Below are 19,622 nucleotides of genomic sequence, written 5' to 3'. Positions count from 1 at the left end.
ATTAACGTTTTTAAAACGATTAGTGTGCACACAGCAACGCCAATACACGATTCGCGTGCACACAGCAACGCCAATACACGGATACGCTCGGCTCCGCAGGCATCCTGCGCTCCAAATCACTCCACCCTGAACAGCGAGTGCCCTCTGGAGGGTGCGCACTCCGGCCCTGCACAGCTCACAGAGCGCGCGAGTGAAGCGCACGAGCAATGATTCGGGACTGAGCCGCTGTGTGTGTGATCCCAGCGCATATCACTTACCACTTGCAAGTGGAAGGATGGCAAGCCTAAAGACAATCATAACTACACAATGGGCAGTATTTGCATCAGTATTTGCAGTATTTTCATACTTTTATACTCTTTAATGAAAGGTGATACAAGGCGGAAGTCCGCGCCGTTTTTCAGCAGTCGCGTCACATGACCAACGCCAGCGAATCAGGAAGGTGGATGTCACAGTGACGTTGTCCAATGACGACACCAGCTAGAGCTCAGCACATTGTATCCGCGTATTCTCAATGTTTACACAGCACCGGACCAGACACGATCTAGATTGAATACGTGGACCCTGGCGGATTCCCGTTTCCCGGCGTTTCCAGGCGTTTTAATGTAAACGGACAGTGCATCCGCGAAGAAAACGAGACAGATACAGTCTAATGTAAACTTGGCCTCAAAGTACCTGAATTGTCTGCTCACCTCTGCAGTGATTGTCCAGTAATGATGTGTTAAGCTGCATCTTGGACAGCCTAGCAGTGTCTTGACTTTATACCTGCATTTACTATGTCAGCCTAGTACTCTAGAAGATCCAGGAGATCTTATAGATGTACATAGAACCTATATTTACATTGGTTAGTACATGGGAAGTAAATTTAAACACTAGTCCCTGTGAAGTGAAATCACATTCAAATTCATTTGATGTAAACAATATATTCAAAGGTAATTTAGAATAGTACATACAGTAGTGCTTGAAAGTTTGTGAACCCTTTAGAATCTTCTATATATCTGCATAAATATGACCTAAAACATCATCAGATTTTCACACAAGTCCTAAAAGTAGATAAAAAGAACCCAGTTAAACAAATGAGACAAAAATATGATACTTGGTCATTTATTTATTGAGGAAAATGATCCAATATTTCATATCTTTGAGTGGCAAAAGTATGTGAACCTTTGCTTTCAGTATCTGGTGTGACCCCCTTGTGCAGCAATAACTGCAACTAAACATTTCTGGTAACTGTTGATCAGTCCTGCACACCGGCTTAGAGGAATTTTAGCCCATTCCTCCGTACAGAACAGCTTCAACTCTGGGATGTTGGTGGGTTTCCTCACATGAACTGCTCGCTTCGGGTCCTTCCACAACATTTCGATTGGATTAAGGTCAGGACTTTGACTTGGCCATTCCAAAACATTAACTTTATTCTTCTTTAACCATTCTTTGGTAGAACAACTTGTGTGCTTAGGGTCATTGTCTTGCTGCATGACCCACCTTCTCTTGAGATTCAGTTCATGGACAGATGTTCTGACATTTTCCTTTAGAATTCGCTGGTATAATTCAGAATTCATTGTTCCATCAATGATGGCAAGCCGTCCTGGCCCAGATGCAGCCAAACAGGCCCAAACCATGATTCTACCACTACCATGTTTCACAGATGGGATAAGGTTCTTATGCCGGAATGTAGTGTTTTCCTTTCTCCAAACATAACACTTCTCATTTAAACCAAAAAGTTCTATTTTGGTCTCATCCGTCCACAAAACATTTTTCCAATAGTCTTCTGGCTTGTCCATGTGATCTTTAGCAAACTACAGATGAGCAGCAATGCTCTTTTTGGAGAGTAGTGGCTTTCTCCTTGCAACCCTGCCATTCACACCATTGTTGTTCAGTGTTCTCCTGATGGTGGACTCATGAACATTAACGTTAGCCAATGTGAGAGAGGCCTTCAGTTGTTTAGAAGTTACCCTGGGGCCCTCTGTGATCTGGCTGACTATTACATGCCTTGCTCTTGGAGTCATCTTTGTTAGTCGACCACTCCTGGGGAGGGTAACAATGGTCTTGAATTTCCTCCATTTGTACACAATCTGTCTGACTGTGGATTGGTGGAGTCCAAACTCTTTAGAGATGGTTTTGTAACCTTTTCCAGCCTGACGAGCATCAACAATGCTTTTTATGAGGTCCTCAGAAATCTCCTTTGTTCATGCCATGATACACTTCCACAAACATGTGTTGTGAAGATCAGACTCTGATAGATCCCGGTTCTTTAAATAAAACAGGGTGCCCACTCACACCTGATTGTCATCCCATTGATTGAAAACACCTGACTCTAATTTCACCTTCAAATTAACTGCTAATCCTAGAGGTTCACATACTTTTGCCACTCACAGATATGTAATATTGGATCATTTTCCTCAATAAATAAATGACCAAGTATAATATTTTTGTCTCATTTGTTTAACTGGGTTCTCTTTCTCTACTTTTAGGACTTGTGTGAAAATCTGATGATGTTTTAGGTCATATTTATGCAGAAATATAGAAAATTCTAAAGGGTTCACAAACTTTCAAGCACCACTGTATAAGCTATAGCTAAAAAGCTATTCACTGTCACTCGTTTTTCTCCTCTTAGGGCATTCAATGTCGGAGCACGTCTTAATACGTCAAGATGATATTACTGTTTTGCAGAGGTGGACAGTAACGAAGTACATTTACTTGAGTACTGTACTTAGAAAATATAGAAAATTCTAAATGGTTCACAAACTTTCAAGCACACACTGTACCTGTAATTATGCAATTTCAGACATAGCAATAACTGCTTGTTAAACACAATTATCTCATTTAATATGATGGATTACAAATGTAGATTGCATTATGGTTTTTTTGAACAGCTTTTCTGTTTCAAGTCAGTGCAATAAAGCTGTTTCTTACAAAGTCAATGTTAAGGGGCTTTTTTAAGGCCATGGTCACTCATAAAATTAGTATAATTTCTAACGTTAAGGTCAAATTCCAAGACAAGTTCCTTTAAATTACATTACAGGTATTTAGCAGACGCTCTTATCCAGAGTGATGTACAACGAGCACACACACATACCCAGTGTCTGGGGAGCAGTTGGGGGTTAGGTACTTTGCTCAAGGGCACTTCAACCATGGATTTTCCTGCCAGTGTAGGGAATCAAACCAGCAACCCTTTGGGCTGAAGGCTGCTTCGTTAACCTTTAGGCCCTGGTTGCTTAAAGGTTCAGAAAAAAAAAATCTGAAGACTTAAATAATATAATAACCAACTGATCTTAAAAAAGCTTTAATGTGGTAGGTCAACAGTAATTCTTGAATAGGCTTTCCTGCCCTGTTAAAAGTTTCCCATTGTTTTTTGTCACAGCGAAAACCGCAACACTGCCATCCCAGTAAACGCAGCCATCATTTCATTTAAATGAACAATATTGAAAAAAAAACAGAAATAAAAGCATACACTTTCCCCTGCAACCACATGCTATAGCCTGAAAATAGCTAAGATCCTCCTTCTTCTTCTTTCAGCTGCTCCCGTTAGGGGTCGCCACAGCGAATCATCCTTCCCAATTTATGATCCGCTTATTTGATTTGGCATAGATTTTTACATTGGATGCTCTTCTTGATGCAACTCTCTATCCGGGCTTGGGACCGGCACTAGGTATGCACTGGCTTGTACAACCCCAGTGGATGGGTATTTTTTACCTAATCTGCATGTCTTTGAACTAGCTAAGATCCTCTGACTGTTCTGAAAAACATTACAACCCAGAATATCTCCTGATGGAGCATAAACCAAGCATTTGAAATCACATACAGCTGGTTTTAGAGATGCATAAATTGTAGCCATAGAGCCACCTGTATTGATTGCTTTGTGCATTTTCCATTTCCAGAGAAGCGATCACACTGAGGTGAGATCAATGGCACATCTCTGAAAGTGTTCTAATTAAAACAGTTTCAGTATTTATTACCATACATTTGTTGGTTTTCAACTCTTGAACCTTTGGCACATAACTTATGACTCAACAAATGGGTGGCACATTTGATGATCTAATGTTTTTCATTCATTCTCATTATCTCTAGCCGCTTTATCCTGTTCTACAGGGTCGCAGGCAAGCTGGAGCCTATCCCAGCTGACTACGGGCGAAAGGCGGGGTACACCCTGGACAAGTCGCCAGGTCATCACAGGGATGACACATAGACACAGACAACCATTCACACTCACATTCACACCTACGGTCAATTTAGAGTCACCAGTTAACCTAACCTGCATGTCTTTGGACTGTGGGGGAAACCGGAGCATCCGGAGGAAACCCACATGGACACGGGGAGAACATGCAAACTCCACACAGAAAGGCCCTCGCCGGCCACGGGGCTCGAACCCGGACCTTCTTGCTGTGAGGCGACAGCGCTAACCACTACACCACCGTGCTGCCCATCTAATGTTTTTCTTTATTAAAAAAAAATCCTTAAAGAGGGCTGCTTTTTTATTCTTGCCATTTCTCTTTGGCCTTTTCAAAAGCAGAGGGGTGGAAAGCGGATTTTCTGTCTCTGGTGCCTCTGAGGCATTATTTGCATGGTTCATGCAAGGCAAGGCATATCAAGATGCACACAGCAAGACTCCTGTGTACTGTGGCTGCTTGGTGAGCACCACTGTCATTTAATGTCAAAGATGGCAATGCTTTATGCAGCCAAGCTACTCTGCCTTCTAGACTTTCTTCTTCAAAGTCTGTGAGGCAAGAGTGACACTTTGACTTACGAACAGTTACAGCCTTTTATAGTGACCGGAGGTGAAAAAGCTTAACCATATTTAGCTAAAAGTAGCTGTGACTGATATTATAGCATAAATCACTGTTGGTCATATAACAGGAAACGGCTGTCCCAGGAGAGTATTTTGTTTAAAAGGAAATCTCAAACCTTGAGCATCAAGACTATAAATGTCCTACCACATCATTAATATTGATGAATTAGGGGCTATAATATCCTTAAGTAACAAGGTGAAGACATTCTGAGGTTCAATGTGAAAAAGGGATGGTATTTGTTCTGGCACCTGCACAAACATTGCTCCTTGTGGATTTGAACTGAGCGGATGGTTGTCTCTCAAATATACTGAGAGGATTAATTGTTGCGGTTCAAAACACAGTGTATGATTGGATTGGGAGACAATAATCACTTCAAAGCTACAGAAATGCTTTATTTATAAACAGTGTATACATCTAATACATCCTACTTGTGTTTGTAATAGCATCTTTTGTTATGTACAGTATAAGGGTATAGCCATACAATCCAAATTATTCAGAATTAACATACAATGTGCTCTAAAGAGATAAAAATACAGCCAATACAGATATGAATAGGAGACACTATTTTGTTTGTTTGTTTGTTTGTTTGTTTGTTTGTTTGTTTGTTTGTTTGTTTTATTTTTCCTTTTGGTCTAACATCAGTGGTTTGCTCCAGTAATCTGACTGGAACATTGTCTCACTGAGCACTACACTAAAACCATATTTACCTCTGCCAACTTTGTTAGGGGAGGTTATGTTTTTGCCTCCGTTTGGTTGGTTGGTTGGTTGTCTGCTCCCAATGTAATTCAAAAACTAGTGAACAGACTTTGATTAAATTTTTGAGGAAAGGTGGGCCATGGGCCAAGAAACAACTGATTAGATTTAGATGCAAATCCAGGTGTAAATTTGGATTCAGGATATTCTAATATGTGGCTTGGCAGAGGTACGTATGCACTTTGAATGAATGATGAATGAATGAATGAATGAATGAATGAATCCTTTATTGTCACTGTTACCAGAGAAACTGACCATCAACCTGTCATTACAGAGGGGGAACAGGACAGGAAGACAGGGATAAAAGAAAAAGAAACAGTAGTAACATGAGGAAAGATGAGGAAAAAAGAAACCCCCCCCACACACACTATGCGCCTGTCAGGAGTACAGTGTGGGAGCATTTAAAAACCTCCGCACAAGCACACAATAACACAAGTACACTTTAAAACATGGGACTTGAGGGGGGGGGAGGGGAGGAGGTAGAGGTAACCCAGCGCAAGCAAGCAGCCGTCCGCTCCTGCAGCCATGCAAGCGGCGCTGGTTACGCACCCGCTTGTCACACTGGGGGTGAAAAACGGCGACCGCGGAAAATTGGGGAAGGAATGCGAAGAATGCGAGAGTGTTTCCCAGCAGTGACCTTCTGGGGGAAATGTTTCCCCAGCAACAGCCTTGATCGAGGCCGGTGCTGTTCAGGGAGCCGAATGTCGATAAGATAAAGATTGTTTGGTCTTTCGAACAGATGCAGTCTTTACACGTCCACACCACTCGTCCATATCTGTCTATTTCGTCCATTCTGTTCAATTCAATTCCATTTGGTCTCCGAAATACTTATTCCTTGCAAAGCTGAAAGCGTCTCCTAGATGACAACCATGTTGTGGTTCAAGTTCTGCCACAGTCTGAGTGCCGACAGCTTTGCCCTTTGCTTCAATCATATCGGGCAGCTTTGTGGGGCTTTGGACAGCTGTCACCGTTGTCTGATTTCCTCGATATACCAGGGCAATGCCTAATCCAATCAGCAAAAGTCTGGTAATCATGGTTCCGAATAGGTAGATATCTTCAATGTCCTCCACAGACGTTCCAGCAGGACAAGTGGGTTCCCCCGAACCCAGAAACTGTATAAATTTCGTTAGGAGACCAGTTTATCAAATCCATGCTTTTTTAGTTTAGAAATTCAATGCGGAGAGAGTCTCTCAAAAAAAAAAGGATAGGCAGACGAGATGAAACAAAGAGCACAAGCAGGAAAAAAGGAGAGGAGAGCAGAGAAATGCGACCGCCTTCCGTGAGAGCACGGAGGGGGAAAAAAAAGAGTTTACACACACTTTACAGAGTGCCCTTCTAATTCTGGTATATTTTTATAGAAACTACCCCAAAATTCACCAAAAAAAATGTGCTTTTATTTTTAGAGCCACCACTCCATATAACCCACACAGAGCACATGGAAATCTCACATAGAACAGGGCTGTAAATCTGTACTGGGCTCTCCAAAAATAACCATTTACTGTAATTACTTAATATGTGAATATACAAATATTGGGCAGCATGGTGGTGTAAGTGGTTAGCATAGTTGCCTCACAGCAAGAAGGTTCTGGGTTCGAGCCCAGCAGCCGACAGGGCCTTTCTGTGTGGAGTTTGCATGTTCTCCCCGTGTCTGCGTGGGTTTCTTCCGGGTGCTCCGGTTTCCCCCACAGTCTAAAGACATGCAGGTTAGGTTAATATGGGACGGCCTTGGGCTGAGGTGCCCTTGAGCAAGGCACCTAACTCCCAACTGCTCCCCGGGTGTGTTACGGTAGCATGGCTGCCTACTGCTCTGGGTGTGTGTGCTCATTGCTCATGTGCATGTGTGTGTTTACTGCTTCAAATGGGTTAAATGCAGAGAGGAATTTCACAAGTGTGTGATGAATAAAGTTGTTGTTTTTTTCTTCTTGAATGCTCTTTGCCGTGTTTGACACCATTCATTCTCAATCTTCCCAGAAAATCATATGGCATTAAAATGAAATGCAGCTTAAAGAACAACGTTTTGTCTCACAGCTTCAGAGCAGTGCCTGAGAACAAGTTCAGTGAATTTTGTGGAATGTAACAAACTCCAAATCCAAAGTAAATCTGATTAAATATTATTAGGTTGTTGTTGTGGTCTAGTGGTTAACACTGTCACCTCACAGCAAGAAGGTTCTGGGTTCAAGCCCAGTGGCCGACAGGGGCCTTTCTGTGTGGAGTTTGCATGTTCTCCCCGTGTCTGCATGGGTTTCCTCCAGGTGCTCCGGTTTCCCCCACAGTCCAAAGACATGCAGGTTAGGCTAATTGGTGGCTCTTAATTGACCGTAGTTGTGAATGTGAGCATGAATGGTTGTTTGTCTTTATGTGTCAGCCCTGTGATGATCTGGCGACTTGTCCAGGGTGTACCCCGCCTCTCACCCATAGTCAGCTGGGATAGGCTTTAGCTTGCCTGCGACCCTGCACAGGATAAGCGGGTACAGATAATGGATGGAAGTTGTTGTTGTTGTCAACCATAAGGAGCAGTTCCCTGATTTGGGAAAGGCATTTGTGTTTTGAAAGATAGTTCACTAACTTATTTTGACACCTTCGATCAGAAAGGTTGATAGGGTGTCAGGTTGAGACCAATTATGAACTTGATTGATGAAACTGAGGAACTAGAGAAGTTCCGGAGTTGAACACAGTTATGTTCTGTAAAACGATATACACTCTCAGAAAGTAAAGTATTACTATACCTTTAGGGATACAAAGGCTTGTCACTGGGGCAGTACCCTCTAAGGTACTTATCTGTACCCTTTATATACTGCTTGGGAACATATATATACCGTTTTGGCCCTAAAAAGACACAATTAGTTACCTTGAGGTCCAATAATGTGCCCCAGAGGTACGTTAGTGTAGATTGTACCTTGGGGACAGAAATGGACTCCTTATTTCTGACAGTGTATGTTGTTATAATTTACAAATGAAAAATTATATATTTACCTCTTCTTCCTACGGCCCTGTTTTTTGTTTGTTACTTGTGAAAATCGGAGATTTTTGCAAGTATGTTGATCTATCTATTTGTCCATTTGTTTGTTGGTGCTCTAGCATCATCATTTCTTGACCAATCTTCACCAAAATGCACAGGACAACTCACTAGGGTCACACAAAGGCATCATTAGTTTTTGGTGGGTCAAGGTCAAAAGTCAAGGTCACCAAGGTCAAATCTTGTAAAAACACCTAATCGGCCATAACTTGCGTTTCTTTGTGATTTTCACAAGTATCGTTTTCTGCATGACTTTTCATTTGTTTGTTTTGTTTCAGTGTTCTCCAGTGTTCATGCTTCAGGTGGGGCAAAAAACAAACAAACAAACAAACCTCTGGTGTAGGCCACACACACTTTTGGTTCAAATCCGAATACAGGTACACCATGGGTGACATGGTGGTGTAGTGGATAGCACTGTTGCCTCACAGCAAGAAGGTTCTGGGTTTGAGCCCAGTGGCTGATGTGGGCCTTTCTGTGTGAAGTTTGCATGTTCTCCCCGTGTCTGCGTGGGTTTCCGCCAGGTGCTCCGATTTCCCCCACAGTCCAAAGACATGCGGTTAGGTTAATATGGGGCGGCCTTGGGCTCAAGTGCCCTTGAGCGAGGCACCTAACCCCCAACTGCTCCCCAGGTATATAGTTACCCACTGCTCTGGGTATGTGTGTGCGCTCATTGCTCACTTGTGTGTGTGCATGCGCATGTTCACTGCTTCAGATGGGTTAAATGCAGAGGATGAATTTCACTGTGCTAGAGTGTGCCTGTGACAAATAAAGGCTTCTTCTATAAATAAATAAACAAACAGATAAATAAATAAAAAGAAGCAGATCATGACATTGTGTTACATTCCTAGTATGGTAAGATTGAAGAATGCTAATTGTTTGGAAAGGCTGGATAAACCATGACATAAAATTTGAGCAGGTGAATAACAGAAGGCAAGGCAAGACAAGATGTAGCAGAACCTTGTCAGTTTCTTTGTGTCATCTTTATATGAGATGCCAGCACAGCCATAAGCCTATTCACATATTCACAAACAGCTCTCTCATTCCTCTTCCACTCATCTCAAGGTGAGACAAAATCCAGAAGAGTGACACAGCGGTTAAGTGTGAAGAATATGCCGTAGCCGTCCGAACTGGCTGTGTGGTGTCGCAAAAGCTAATCAATGAGGCGGGAGTGTTATGACATCACTAGTTGCTGTGGTAACAGCAGCACGCAGACTGGGCTTATCTGCTTGACAGGCTGAGTGTTTGTCAGACAGGGTGTTGCTTGTTGTTCTCGCTGCCTGCCTGAACCCACATAACTGCCAGTGTCGGACAGATTTTAGCAACCATGCTAACGGGTATACTGATATCCACAGGCCAGAACCATCTGCACTTCTTCATCCAATGACACAAAGTATGTTTTGCTGAAAAGTCATGTCAGTTGATATCAAGATCATTGTCTTCTCTCTTTCTAGTGAGTTGGTATAGATATGGGTCTGTCTCAGAAACTGGGTACTGTGGGGGTTCCCCACTAAATATACTCACAGTCAATAAACTATACGGTTTTGAATGGTGATGTTGGTTTTAATTTGAAATAAAATGATGAAAGAAATAATACAGATAAAACTAAATCTTTGATGTGAATACTCTATTCAGAATTTGGCAAAAATTCTGCAGATTTGTGGAAAAATGGCGGCTTGATCTGGGACATGATAAATGGTTGACTACATCGCATTCCCTTAAAAAGGTTGTAGTCCACTGAAAAGTCTGCAGTTATAACTAATTGTATTTTAAGTTGTAACTTTATACACCTAAGGATTGGTGCGCTCACAGAATAATCATAACCGTAATAAAACATCATGCAAAATATTTGATCACTGTTGTAACTCCATTTTCCGCAGACCCAAAACCAATACGATCGTGTGTTTTGATCTAAACGGAAAGCCTCAGGGTCAAGGTCACTACCTCACCAAAAGTAGTAACTTAAAATCACTACGCCATATAAAAATTTAGTTATAAATCTGTGATTTTGTTTTTTAAAACGAAAGCTGAAAGTTAGGTATAGAATATGTTTCTTACAGAATATGTTACGATGGTAGCTGGTCTTGTATGAATTTCTGAGCTATGAAATGAGTTGTGGTCTATTTTTTACCGTAGCGTGTTATTTGTGTGCGGGGAAGGACACACATTAACAATTTGCATGTGTAGAATGGAATTTTCCACTCCAACAGTTAGAAGTTGATCGTGCTTCCATTTGCAGTCTTTGTTACGCGGGTGATCTGTTCGGACGTTATCACTGAAAAGGGGAGTTTTGACAGTTTTATTTTGTTTTAGTTTTGCAGTATAAGGCAATAGAATGTTTCTTTTTCATCTTACTTTCATATTTCGTAGTGTTTGCGTATTTTTGGCCAATATTTTGCAACCACGGTCAATTTAGATCGAACTTTTGACAGAATCTACGGCCAGTCATTTTGCCCCGCCCCCACCTCGCGCTCCGTCCGGTGCAGTAGTGATGTCCCGTTGCTCGTGCGCCGCAGCAGAGACCCACACGACCTTCAGCCAGTACAGTCGCTGTTCTTTTACCAGCGCCGTTATTCTCATCTTTCCGGTGTGTTCTTGATTTTTCCATTGTGCCCTATTTCACCATATCAAATACCCAAAATGTACCATATTATTCATATTTAAGTGAATAATCAATTCAGTCATTGTAACTTGGCATTTTTAACCCAAGCAATCAAAAAGAGGAAATTTATTCAATATTTTCACTCATCTGTGAAGGAGGGGCTTTAATTCTTCATGATGTAGTTATTTTATATGGAAATCAATTTTACAAAAGTATTTGAACTGTAATAAAAAAAAAATTCCACAGTGGAGACCACATAAAGCAAGATGCTATCTTTATTCTTGTTAAACATGACAAAAGAAACATTGACCGTTAGGTAAATGCAAAAAAAAAAGTAAAATTAGAAAATTTATTTTTTGACCATAATGTCCCAAATGAGAGAGCAGTTTCTGAGACGGACCCATGTGTTTATTCAAAGACATTTATTAAATATTATTCTGTCCGACAGTGAAAATGATCACCTCAGTAGGCGCAATAGTTTCAGCTAAATGTAATGTGGATACATTTATATAGATGTTAATTATCTACAGGCATGTATAAAAATAGGTACATCCCATAGAAATTGTCGACTTTTCTCAACATATTTAAACAAGCAAATATTTCACCATTTTGATACCGTGCCTACAGATAACGGTGATATACTTGAACAAAACAACAAGGAAGCTGTTTAGCTCTTTCAATCATTTATTCAACAAAAATATCAATAGATGTAATATTCTTTTGTGGCGAAAGTAAGCACACCCTTTGTTTCAGAAGCTAGTATTGCCCCCTTTGACAGAAATAACGTCTTATAGGCATTTTGCATAATTGTCCACCAGTCTCTGACATCAACTTGCTGAAACTTTTGACCACTCTCCCATGCAAAATTCCTTCAGTTGCAAGATGTTTGAGGTTTTTTTTGCATGTACTGTCTTTTTCAAGTCTCCCCACAACATTTCAATGGGGTTCAAGTCTGGGTGTTGACTAGGCCATGGGTTCTCAACCTTTTCTGTTTTGAGGCCCACCTATTTATACTTGTAACGATTTGGGGCCCATTAAAAAAGATCCACAATTATTTTGGCTCATCTATTCTATTAGAATCTAATAATCTATTGCAAAGTGTATTAATGGTGTGTAGCATCACTCCCTGTTACAGATGGGAGCCCAGGAATTAAAGAAATGCAATAAGAACAAACTGTTTTTAATTGTAGGTATTGTATTTAAAACTGTATGGATGTGCTAGAAGCCAAACCATGCATGCAGGTCATTCTCAGTCAAAAGGGATTAATGATCCAAAAGTGGAGTCTGGTCCATTAACACAAGAACTTATTGCCATGTTTGTGGACAGAAAACAAACAATTTATTAAAACCAAGAAGTGGGTATAGAAACCACTCAATGGGATTAGATCCTTACACGCTAACAAAGAAGGATTTTTCCCATGAGTTGGAAAATTATCCATCGGTTGAGTTCCCCGACATCTCAAATTACCTGGTGCTGCAGACATCGTTCTACACGGACAAACAGATGAAAACCTGGAAGAGCATGGAGGCATACAACTTTTTAATATTTGGCTGGGTTAAAGATCTGGGGATCAGGACACTACAAGATAGATGGTGGTAGACGAATCTAAGTGCAGGAAGAGTGTTTGGTGCAGGCGTGATATTTACAAAAACGAAAGCAAAACAGAAAGCAGAATATTTAAACAGCGTTATAAACATGGCTAGTAACAGACGTGACAGTGATAATGATAATACTTCCTAAAGCCTTTGTGAAAATAGCTTCCGTATCTGCGCATGCTGATTGTGCTTAAACCAATATCAGGTGTTCCCCATAATGACTGGATCCCAAGCACGTGCATAACACGCTCCTTGGTGGATTTCCAAGTGTGCTTAGGATCATTATCTTGTTGAAAGGTCCATCTCTGGTTCAACTTCTGAACAGATGGCCTCACATTATTTTCAAGCACTCTTTGATATGATTTCAGAATTCATAGTTGAATCAATGACTGCAAGCTTCACAGTCCCTGAGGCACGGAAGCAACCCCAAACCAAAACATTTCCACCACCATGCTTCACAGTTGTTATGAGGTTCTTCTCCTGAAAAACCATCTTTGGTCTGCACCACATGTGTGTACTCTTACTGTGGCCAAACAACTCTACCTTTGATTCATTTGTCCAGAGCACATTATTCCAAATGGCCTGTACGTTCATTGGCAAACTGTAGTCTGGCTTTAATGGTCCTTTTGGACAGCAAAGGCTTATTCCTGGCATGCCACCCATGCAGGTCAAATTTGTCCAATCTCTTTCTGACTGTAGACGTGTGTACTTTCACACCAACAGTTGCAAGAGTTACCTGCAGATCCAGTGATGAGATTTTGGGGTTCTTGGAGACTTTTCTTTAAGCATCAAACAGCCTGCCCTTGGGCTGAATTTGCTGGGGTGGCCAGTCCCGGACAAATTGGCAGTCATTTGGAGTCTTTGCTACTTGTAGATGATTTTCCTTACAGTGGAATGATTTATCTCTAATAATTTAGAGATCTTTGTAAATCCCTTGCTAGATTCATAGTCATCCACAACCTTTTTTTCTGAGATCCTAAGACAGCTCTTTAGATCTTGGCATGATGACACCACACACTTCAGTAGCAAAGAGAACACCAGACCCTAGATGTCAGGTTTAAATAAGACGGGTTCCACCTGCACCTCCACCTGCAGGAGCTTCTAATCAATAGCACCTAATGTGGAACACCTGATTCTAATTTAGGGACTTGAAAGCGTGATAAATGTAAGGGTGTACTTACTTTTTTTGACTGATTTTTTTTATTTAAATTCTGAAAATAACTAAAAAATGTCAATTGTATGTGTCGTTTGTTGGAGTATATCACCTTTATCTATAGGCATTGTATCAAAGAGAGTGAAATGTTTGCTTGTTTACTGTAAATAATTAAGAAATGTCTACAATTTCCATGGGATGTATTGATTTTTTTTTCACATGACTGTGTATAGTATATGCCTGTATATCTACTGTGTTCATGGATAACTGCGCATGTTCAGCCAATAAGGAATAGTCAGGGAATTTATATTTGTGTGCTGTAGGAAATGTCTTCTACCGGCAGCACCATGCTGCTTGGATGGTGAAAGCTATTGGCTGCGATGCAGTTAGCACTGTATATGGCATTCATTTTATTGTTTTACTCTGTCTTCATTATCATGAGCAAGCATGCCAAGAGGGAAAATTGCCTCTAAATATCTTCTGCACAGGGACAGGTGCATAATTGGGAACACTTTGAAATCTGATCATTCCCTTATCATGACACCTTTTATAATATCATCGTTCTTCTACCACAGCACCATCAAATGATAAATTTAATTGCCCAAAATTGACTCTTTAATGGCAAAAGAAAGATGAGATAAAAGAAAGCAATTATGACATTAGCACCACTTAATGGCCTACAAATATCGCACGCTGTCACTGAGCAAGTGTGACTGGACTGTGACACAAGTGTAAAAGGAAGTGGGTGTTCCACCTGAACACACACTGTTGATACGCAATCAAGAGAAAGTTGTAATAGTCTCATTAATGGCAGAAACACGGTCATCTCCCAATTCTGGGGGAATCTGGCTGAGTGTGAAGCATCAACGAGCATGAACGCAGCTGGGTTATTTAGTTATTTGTCAGATATTTCCTGGTGCATCTTAAAGGAATGAAGAATGAATCTGCACTACATATTGTAATCACTCTTTTCTTTTCTGTGCGTGTTTGCATGTTTTAGGCCAGTGTGCCTGTGGACAGTGCACGTGCCATCCACCAGGAGACAGCCGTGTTCATGGCAGAAACTGCGAGTGTGATGACCGGCAGTGTGAGGATGTGAACAAAGACATCTGTGGTGGTAAGTACACACAGTGGATTACCATGGACCATCATAGACAACAATGTCATCCTTTCCAGCTGAGATAAGATGTGTTCTATGGCATTACATGTATAAACATCATTATATGTCATGGCAAGAGTGTATGTGTGTGTTTAATACCAGACTTAATACCAGATTCTGAAGGTTATACACTGCAAAAAATTGAAAACTGAATTTGAGGAGCAAATTACTTAATAATAGTGAAATTATCTTGCTGCATGCACATATATTTTTACTTGAAAAGCCATCTTAGAATAAACTGTTTGCAATCTAGAACTAGGTTTAATAATCTCAGAATTGGTGTCCTGTATTCTTCTAATAGGAAATGCTAGATCATTTCAACTATATTCAAGATATTCTAACTTGCTAAGATATCATTTTTTGCAGTGTAAAACATATAGCTAATGATAGGAATGAGAGTTTTGTCCTCCCTGAACTTGCCTTATATATTATCCATCCATCCATCCATCCATCCATCCATCCATTATCTGTAGCCGCTTATCCTGTCCTACAGGGTCGCAGGCAAGCTGGAGCCTATCCCAGCTGACTATGGGCAAGAGGTGGGGTACACCCTGGACAAGTCGCCAGGTCATCACAGGGCTGACACAGGTGGTGTTTACATTAGACCGTATCAGTATCGTTTTCGTCGCGGATGCACTGTCCGTTCACATTAAAACGCCGGGAAACGACTCCACAGGCGGAACAACTTGAATCCGCCAGGGTCCACGTATTCAACCCAGTTCGTATCTGATCCGGTGCTGTGTAAACATTGAGATACGAGGAAACGCAGTGCTGAGCTCTAGCTGACGTCGTCATTGGACAACGTCACTGTGACATCCACCTTCCTGATTCGCTGGCGTTATTCATGCCACGTTGGTCATGTGACGCGACTGCTGAAAAACGGCGCGGACTTCACTTCCTGCTATTGTTTCCGCCTTGTATCACCTTTTTGTTTTTCATTAAAGAGTATAAAAGTATGAATATAATGCTTTGCTTTGTCATTCTTAATGTTGTTCATGGTAAGATGCAAATACTGCCCATTGTGTAGTTATGATTGTCTTTAGGCTTGCCATCCTTCCACTTGCAAGTGGTGAGTGACTTGCGCATGCCCGATATGCACTGAGATCACACACACAGCGGCTCAGTCCCGAATCACTGCTCGTGCGCTTCACTCGCGCGCTCTGTGAGCTGCGCAGGGCCGGAGTACCCACCCTCCAGGGGGCACTCGCTGTTCAGGGCGGAGTGATTTGGAGCGCAGCCGCTGAGGAGGAAGCGCTGAGCCACACTGACACATTTCAACTTACGTGCCGTCTAATTAGTCATGTGATTAGCATATCCGTGTATTGGCGTTGCTGTGTGCACGCGAATCGTGTATTGGCGTTGCTGTGTGCACGCGAATCATGTATTGGCGTTGCTGTGTGCACGCGAATCGTTTTAAAAACGTTAATCTGATGATCCGCTGATACAGTCTAATGTAAACACCACCACAGAGACAAACAACCTTTCACACTCAATTTAGAGTCACCAATTAACCTAATCCGCATGTCTTTGGGGGAAACCTGAGCACCTGGAGGAAACCCACGCAGACACGGGGAGAACATGCAAACTCCACACAGAAAGGCCCTCGCCGGCTGCTGGACTCGAACCCAGGACCTTCTTGCTGTGAGGCGATAATGCTAACCACTACACTACCGTGCCGCCCCTTATATATTATACAAAATATATTGTTATCCATATCATGCAAACCTTGAAAGGATGTCAGGGTAGACAGTGTGGTGTGGACATGTAATCCTCAGTTCTCACAACTCTAGAGTACTTGAAACGTGCCATTAATAATATTAATATCCTCAACAAAAAAAAAAAACCTGTTAGAATTGGGTAGGATAGAAATGAGGGGGCATTTTCTGCATCCTGGAGTGCAGGCTAAACTGCAACAGACCTACTGTAGACATTCTGGAACCAGACAGCTTAGTTTCAATGGTTGTCATCTCAGTTGCTGTGATGGAGAATGTGAGCAATACCACATGAACAAGGAGCTAAATTTGGTAGTCACTGTCTTGGCTATGATAGACTGCATGATAGCTTGTAAACCACATGGTCCTGAGGTTCATGCCATATCATCTTACAGCAGCTGAAACGTGCAGTACATCAAGCAGTCAATTAATAGCTTTAAATTTTCCCCGACTCGCTTCATTCAACATTGCCTTTTACCGTGTCTCATATTGACTAGGCTTCAGGAGCAGTGATAATGATTAGGCAATCAGTCACTCTGTCCAGACCCTGCAGCACGATGTGGATACACAGAAGAAAGAGGTGCACTTCAGAGATCAGACATTAATGATTTGCTAAAGATGTGAAGAAGAATCCAATCAATGTAGTGCTATAGCTCATTTAGGGTGGTGCCTACACTCCGTCTGCCCTGATTTAGCTGATATTTATTTCACCTATTGATATATACACAATAGGGATCGATTAAAAGTCACCGGGACCGGCGTGCTGTGTCAACAGATCTGTATTTGATCAGATAGGCTCTGAAACCTACAAACTAGATTTGTGACTATTATAAAACCTTTGACATTTATCCTCCATCAGGAACAATAAAACATGATCTTGTAAAACGTAGACGTGCCTTTTTTATGACTTTAACTTTGTATAAAATATCCAAGGCTCTAATATCATGAGGTGAACTCCAGAAAAAAAAAACCCAGTACTAATTGGTGTCTCAGTCCTGATAAGTCTCAGAGACATTGTCGAATTCTCATGTCTCTGTAACCGAATGCAAAAGATCACTGCCTGTACTCTAGGGCAAAGCAGTTATGACAGAGAAGCCTTGTCAGGGCTAAACCTTACCTCAGTTTTAATGTGGGCTACATATCGTCACCCCTTGGAGCATGTGTGGGAAACTGTGTGTTTGTGTGTGTGTGTCACATGCACTGGGTATCTTGTGCACAGAGCCAGAGGCCAGATGGCTGTAATCACTTGCCATGACTTTCACTCTCAGGCCAAGGAGATTATTGTCTTTTATTTCCTCTGCATCCCTCTGCCACTGGTGTCACTGTTCTAGGCATAAATGAAACCCTGTAACAAAACACTCACCCCCTTGCCATCTTATTTAAGAGCTCTAAATAAGCAATGTCTGGACTGAAAGTGCCAAAAGAGAACTTAATGTTAATTTGCAATAATTACATGGAGTGAAATGGGTAATTATGTAGCCTTTGCAAATAATAGTAGGTGGAAGTAGAAAATGTACATACATATTAGGGGAAGCCAATATACCTACTGGGGAAGCCATGACATACTGGTTATAGCCCGGTCACACCACCCGAACTTTGCTGGAGCGTTCCTTGAACGGTAGGGAGGGGGGCCGAATTTCGACAACGCTCGTCACCGCGCACAAAATGGGAAAAAAATCGAAAACACGGGCATTGGCTTAGTGGTGCACCGCTGAAGCCGGCGTTGCTTTAGCGTTGGTTTAGCGGTAGCGAGCGTTGGTTTAGCGGTGACGCGAGCGTTGGTATAGCAGCGTTCTGCGCATGCGGGCTTTGGCTCGGCGGGGGTATAAAGTTGGTTTAGCGGCATACCGCTTGTGACTACGGAGCTGAACGGATCATTTTGATACAAGTTCTGATAGATTTTTGATAGAAGCTCCACCATCAGCTTGTCATACAGTCCATGTTCAGGCCTTCTCAGTATCCACTGTCTGACCCACACAACTCTGTATCTCCTTCTTCTCTCTCTTCTCCTTCTGTCAACAGCTTGTTGCAATCTGAGGAGGTTCTGATTCTGCTGCTGGACTAGTGCACCAATCATAGCAAGTCTCTCAGCATCCATGGTGAAACGGTTTTACTGTAACTTTGAGCAAATTCGATATAGATGAGGTCTGAACTCAACGGCAGCTCGATTCCAAATGAGCTCCTGGTCCATTTCTACCCGTATTTATAGCCAAATTCTGGTCCCGCTCCGACACCTCTATACCAACGCCAAACCAAAGTTCATCGCCGCCATGGATAGCTGCTTCAACGCCCGACACCGTTCCAGCAACCCCGTGTCTGCTCGTAAAACGCTTACAACCGCTCCACCGAAGTTTGTGCAACGTTTAATTGCCGCCCGGGCAACGCTGGCGAAGCAGCGGTGGTCCAGCGTTCAAGATTTCTGCGTTGGCCTAGCGGACCCAAGCGTCCACGAACTTGCATCTAGCGGTGCCAAACTTTGACTGGGCGTTGGTGGAGCGGGGGTGAACTTTGCCGGGGCGGAAAATTGCCCCCTCCTCACCGCTCGCAATATTTTGTGCAGCTCAAAACTTTCGGAGCGGTAGGAGGGCCCCTCGAGAAACATCAGCGGTGGCCGAGCGTATACGGCGTTGCTTTAACGGGGGCCAACTTTTGTTAAACGGTGGTGAACGGTTACGAGCGGTGATGAATTTTTTTCACCGCTCCAGGAACGCTCCAGCAAAGTTCGGGCGGTGTGACCAGGCTATTAGAGAAGCAACTTGGGGACCAAAAGGTCACTGGTTCAATTCCCTGGACCAGCAAGAATGGCTGAAGTCCCCTTGAGCAAGGCACCTAACCCGCAGGCTGCTCTGG

At 42.2% G+C, this 19,622-nt stretch overlaps 1 protein-coding gene across 1 annotated transcript in view; it reads left to right on the top strand.

The window, feature by feature from the left end:
* itgbl1 (integrin, beta-like 1) overlaps positions 1 to 19,622 on the top strand; it is a 139,460-nt gene that overhangs the window by 93,637 nt on the left and 26,201 nt on the right. The window contains 1 exon segment of the mRNA XM_060928699.1: positions 14,902 to 15,018. Coding sequence (XP_060784682.1) covers positions 14,902 to 15,018 — 117 coding nt within the window.

The sequence above is a fragment of the Neoarius graeffei genome, chromosome 9, assembly GCF_027579695.1.
Source record: "Neoarius graeffei isolate fNeoGra1 chromosome 9, fNeoGra1.pri, whole genome shotgun sequence".
Classification (NCBI taxonomy): domain Eukaryota; kingdom Metazoa; phylum Chordata; class Actinopteri; order Siluriformes; family Ariidae; genus Neoarius; species Neoarius graeffei.
The sequence above is the reverse complement of the archived record's forward strand: the minus strand, read 5'-3'. Positions and strand labels throughout refer to the sequence as shown.